Raw genomic sequence first — 5,195 nt, forward strand, 5'->3', positions numbered from 1 at the left:
GCCATTGGTGGCCATCATGCCTTGGAGGTGCGTTTCCCTGGTACTCAGCATGGGGATGGGGTTTCTCAGTGAGCCGCGGCACTGCTGGCACACCGCTGCGAGTACAGAGGTCCAGCGTCTGTCCCGCTTGGGGTTTGCTCTTTGATTTCCCCTGGATACTGGAAAAATATGCCCACACAGCAGGGTTCGGGGAGTGAGCGGGCTGGTGCCTGTCAGCAGTGGCAGGGCTGAGCTTTTGCAGCACAGGATGGATGGGGCGGTACAAGAGACCACCGGCAGCTGAGCCTCTCGTGCCGCTCCCTTGTCCCAGCAGAGGAGAGCAGCTGAGCTGAGCGTGGGCACTGCCAAGGGTTTTGTGGAAGAGCTGATGCTAAAGGAGAACAAGAAGAAAGGTTGCTTCAGCACCCTGCCGAGGAACCCGGGCTGCCCCATGGAGAGGATCTTCTGGGCCACGCTCAGCCAGTGCCCGAAGGAGGGGGTCAGTGGGAGCAGGGACATGGCATCAGCTGGTGTCATCAGCTTCCTTGGTGGTGCGGCTGATGCCCAGGGTGGGGATGCATTAGTGCCTGGGGGATGGATGGATGGATGGATGGATGGATGGATGGATGGCTGATACCGTCCAGCATTTTTTACGAGGAAACTGAAGCGTAACAGGTTTCCTTCTGCGCAGCATGTGGTGGGGCCGGGTTCCTACAACCCAAAGCCCGTTGAGAGATCAGCGTACTCCAGTGTACTCCAACCTCCATTCTGGTCATCTGCCAAGAGATTTGACAGAAAGTCCTACCGTCTCTTTACTGGGAATGAGGTGAGTGAACGGACGCGTCAGTGAGAGGGACACAGGAACAGTCAAGCTCTGAGCTTCCCCTGTGACCATCCCCAATCCATTACTAGCACCCCAGGAGGAGAATGAGACTCTCCTGAGCCACCTAAGGGTGGGATCCTCACCGGCTTAACATTATGGGTGTCCTCTGAATGGAGCAGCACCCCAGCAGAAGTCCCATGTCAGGTGGCCACCTGTGACAGAAGGGCAGACTGACCTCAGGTGCCTTTCTCTCCCTGTTGACTATCAAGGAAACCGGGGCGACTTGGCCAGATGCCCATCCTTTAGAGAGGAGATAGCCCCTCTCTGGGTGCTGCTGTTCCCGCTCAGAACAGGTTGCCAAAGACTAAACAGTGAATAAAGGCCCGGCATCCTGCCAGGGGAAGGGGCAGATACCCCCTGTGCACAGCAGCACGCCGAGCACCCACCACCGAGCACGTGCTGCCTGTGGACAGGTGAGCTTGGCTGGTGCTGAGCAGAGGGGCAGGAGCTCAGCAGTGACCACATTATCTCTGCCTGCATCCTGGGTTTGAGTCCTTTGGGTGCCAGAAGCTCCTTGTATCCTCCCAGAAAGTCATGTTCTGCTGCTCGACAGGCAGTTGTGCAGAGCCAATCACGTTGCAGAGCCAGTGCAGGTAGGAGCCCCTCCCTCAGTACCTGTTCCTGGAGCTCTATTCATCTTGGTGGCTTCCCCACAGAGAACCAGAACAAAGCATAAGGGGCTCAAAGCAGGCAGGGAAAGCTTTAGTTTCAAATAGTCCGCCTAGGCTAGGGATGAGGAGCAGGCTTCCACGCGGCTTCTCTCCTTTATCCTGCTGAGCGGGGAACAGGCAACTTGAAAGAGGTCAAGGATGAAGACATCTTCGTAATTGCTGGGGAACTCGCCAGATTACACTTCAGCGGGGAGGTTGTGACCTGGCAGCCCTTTGCTACGGTTAGCAGTAGGCAACCAGAGTGTGCTCAAGCCTGCAGAGCTGATCGACTTCTCTATGGACCGCTGTGACAAGGAGAACCGCTCGCGAAGGGGACTGGTCAGGCTAACACGGATCAGTGCGTCTCTCCTCCCTCCCCTGCAATACAGGCTTGGCTTGGTTAAGATAATGCCACATAGTGTCGTACCAGTTGCTGAGGCAAGCAGCTCTGGTGCCAGCATGAGCACTCTGCGGTGCACAGGGGGTTTCCCAGAGTGGGGGAACCTCAGGAGAGAGGAGGGACCCTCCCGGAGCCCACAGTGGGGGAAAAGATCTTTGTGCAGGAGTTGGAAGGGCTCGCTGAAAGAGCTTTAAACTGGGTTTGAAAGGGGGAAAGGATAAAACCAGGCTCGCTGGAGATAAACCTGAGGCAGCACATGAATGTTTGTGGGGCAGCGTGCTAGTGAGGTCCTGCGGTGTGCTGTCTCAGTGGAGGTAGGGGATAGAGATCCACGCAGAATGACCTCAAGCTGCACCAGGGGAGGTTTAGTTTGGACATGAGGAACAATTTATTCACTGAAAGAGTTGTCAAACCCTGAAACAGCCTGCCCAAGGCAGTGGTGCAGTCCCCATCCCTGGAGGGATATAAAAGATGCCGATGTGGTTGCTGAGGGACATGGTTTAGTGGTGGACTTGGCTGTGCTGGGTTAACAGTTGGACTCGATGATTTAAAGGGTCTTCTCCAGCCTAAACAATTCTATGATTTTTTGCAACTGAAGGCCTGGCCACGTGAAGGCATGACCCGATTTTGCCCCATTTGCTTACCTTGTGGGGTGGGGAAGCACAGGAGACCTTCTCCTTCCAGAACCCTGTAGGTGTTGGACGCTATGACATCACCAAGCATGAAAAATACCCTCAGAAGATGAGATACCAGTCCCCGTACCAGTGTGACACGCAGCAGTACCTGAGCAACTCGAAGCAGGATGCCTGCTTGCTGTAAGTCTGACAGACAAGAGGGCTGTACGTGGTTTCACACTGGCTGGCAGGAAAATCACCCTGAGCAGTGCTGAGGAGACTGAGTGCACGTTCCTGACACTACAGCTGATGGAGATGCAGTGATCCCATAGTTAAAGCACTGGATCAGGCCTGAGAAACACTCGCCAGCTCCATGGTGGGTTCCCTCTGTGGACAGGGAGGTTGGTGGAGCTGCGCTCTTCCCTGCCCAGGAAAGCAAGGAGACCTCCATATAGGGGTAGCGGGAGGGTTAAAGAACTATTACTGGCTCTCAAGACACTCCCCAGATGCCAAGGTGGGTGTTGGTGTATCTTAGGAAATGCGGTTTGCCTGCAGCAGAGGCGTGGGCAAACAGTTTCCATTGCGTTGGGGGAGGCAGCCTGGAAAGGAACCGGGAGGTGGACGGACAGTCAGGCTGTCTGGACTCATTGCCTGTGCTGGCACTGAACTGCTCAATGGCCCAAACAAAAATCACCTTCTCAGGCTGTGCCTTGGTTTACCCATCTGAGGAGCGCAGATAACAAGGCTCACTCACGGCGAAGGGCTTTGAAATGGCTAGCGCGACACGCCTGTGAAGCAGTTCGGAACTGCGCTAATGAGAGGCCTTGGGGTAGCCCTCCGCTCTCACCTTTGCTTGTGGCCAAGATTAGCAAACTGCTGCGGTGGCACTACAGGCCGACAGCTCTGCAGAGGTCTGTCTTGATCTCCAGAGAGTAGTTGGAAATTGGTCCTGGCTGAATGCAACTCGGCAGCTGTCAGCGGGGCAGCCAGGAGTTAGCTATCTCGGGACGGAGGGAGCATACTGACATCGAGCTTTTGATATTGCCCAGCTCTGTTCATTTGCAGTTCGCAGGAATAAAAACCCTCCTGAACAGGGAGCAGGTCTTGGAATTCAAACACATCTCTCTGATCAAAGAGCACCGGCTCCAAAATCACTTTTCAAGCTACTGCTGTGCTTTTAATGGAATAGCCAGGCTTTTAAGAGCTCTGTTCACCTCTGCGCTCGTTAAGGCTAATGAGATTAATCCAGCCAATAATTTGAACCCACTGAATCGCATCCTCTTTCCACAGTGAGCGGCTCAAGCCTGGTGCTAAGAACAACTGGAGTGGTTTGATTTCTGCCCCACGCTGTCCAGCTCCCTGTGAAGAAACCGCTGTTTTCCAAACATAAGCCCAAAGCAGACACGGCAGCAGAGGAGATGGGCTAGATGAGAACAGTGGGAATACACTAGAAGAGAGACAACAGCTCAGGTCTTGTTCTGGGGTAATAAACCACTCTTGGACAACCAGTGGTGTAACTTGTCTGTCAACTCATTCATTTCCATCTCGGCCTTTAAAACAAGGACACACTTGAGAACAGGATGCCAGCTACGGCATGTCCTCGAGGGAAGTCCTGCTGGCACGCAGGTCGTACAGCATGAAACTCTTCTTTCCAAATGGCATGACTTTGGGTTGGAAGGGCCCTTCAAAGCTCATCCAGTCCACCCCCCCTGCAGGGAGCAGGGACATCTGCACCCAGAGCAGGGTGCTCAGAGACCCAAGGTCCAACCTGACCTGGAAGGTTTCCAGGGATGAGGCTTCTACCACCTCTCCGGGCAACCTGGGCCAGGGTCTCACCAGCCATGAAACCTGTTCCTGTGTTTCACAGGTTGCACATACCTGTTATGGGCACAGTGGTGTTACCACAGCTGAAGACCTCCAGGTCCACCAGTACAACTCAGTGGAGAGCCAGGTCTGAGAAAGCTCTGCTAGAGCCAAGTGCAGCGACCAGGCCTTCAGCAACTGGCTACATACCGGTCCTGAGCCTGCTTTAAGGTAGCTGCGTGCAAGGACCTTCATCACAGCTGCGCTGGAACCAACAATGCAAATGTTTATAAGCAGCTGGAGGGAATTAGGGGGGATTTAGTGTCATCACTCCAGATTTTGCAGGATATTAAAACCCAGAGGCAACAGAGAAGGTGAAGTGGGGAGAGCTGTGTTGGTGTAACAAAGGATGGCCATAAAAATGAACCGGGGGTCCTCTGGTTCATGTAGAGTTAACCTTTATGAAATCTCATATTAGTGTTTAGACCAGACTGGATTAATTAAATCTAGGTGTAATTACATGTTAGTTATGGCTGATTAAGCCTGCTAATTAATCTGCAATTATCCTATTGGTGGGGGATATAATTGAACACAGGTAGAACTGCAGTGGTTTACAGAAATGCTGATTATTGTTCTAGAGAGGCAAGCGAGGGAGGGGGGAGGTCTCTGAAGGGAAATGCCTGAGCAGTGATGTGTGTGAGCACAGGCTGCAGAAATGCTGCTGGGCTAACAGGAGAGGGCTGTGACACGCAGCCTAAGTGAGGGCCAGCACAGAGTGGGATCAGCGATGAGGCTTTGGCACCTCAACTGCAGTTTTAGCAGCCCGGGTCTCAGGAGAGAGCCCGGGAGCATCTCCCTGGGAAGAG

At 53.8% G+C, this 5,195-nt stretch overlaps 1 protein-coding gene across 1 annotated transcript in view; it reads left to right on the top strand.

Annotated features, from left to right (window-relative positions):
- LOC104489717 (chromosome unknown open reading frame, human C1orf177) overlaps positions 1 to 3,916 on the top strand; it is a 5,447-nt gene extending 1,531 nt beyond the window's left edge. Inside the window, exons 6-10 of the mRNA XM_010131913.1 lie at positions 314 to 478; positions 671 to 821; positions 1,430 to 1,455; positions 2,597 to 2,727; positions 3,817 to 3,916. Of these exons, the coding sequence (XP_010130215.1) occupies positions 314 to 478; positions 671 to 821; positions 1,430 to 1,455; positions 2,597 to 2,727; positions 3,817 to 3,916 (573 nt within the window). The remainder of the gene's footprint in view (positions 1 to 313; positions 479 to 670; positions 822 to 1,429; positions 1,456 to 2,596; positions 2,728 to 3,816) is intronic.
- Positions 3,917 to 5,195: the final 1,279 nt, after the last annotated feature.

The sequence above is a fragment of the Buceros rhinoceros genome, unplaced genomic scaffold, assembly GCF_000710305.1.
Source record: "Buceros rhinoceros silvestris isolate BGI_N320 unplaced genomic scaffold, ASM71030v1 scaffold6982, whole genome shotgun sequence".
NCBI classification, from domain to species: domain Eukaryota; kingdom Metazoa; phylum Chordata; class Aves; order Bucerotiformes; family Bucerotidae; genus Buceros; species Buceros rhinoceros.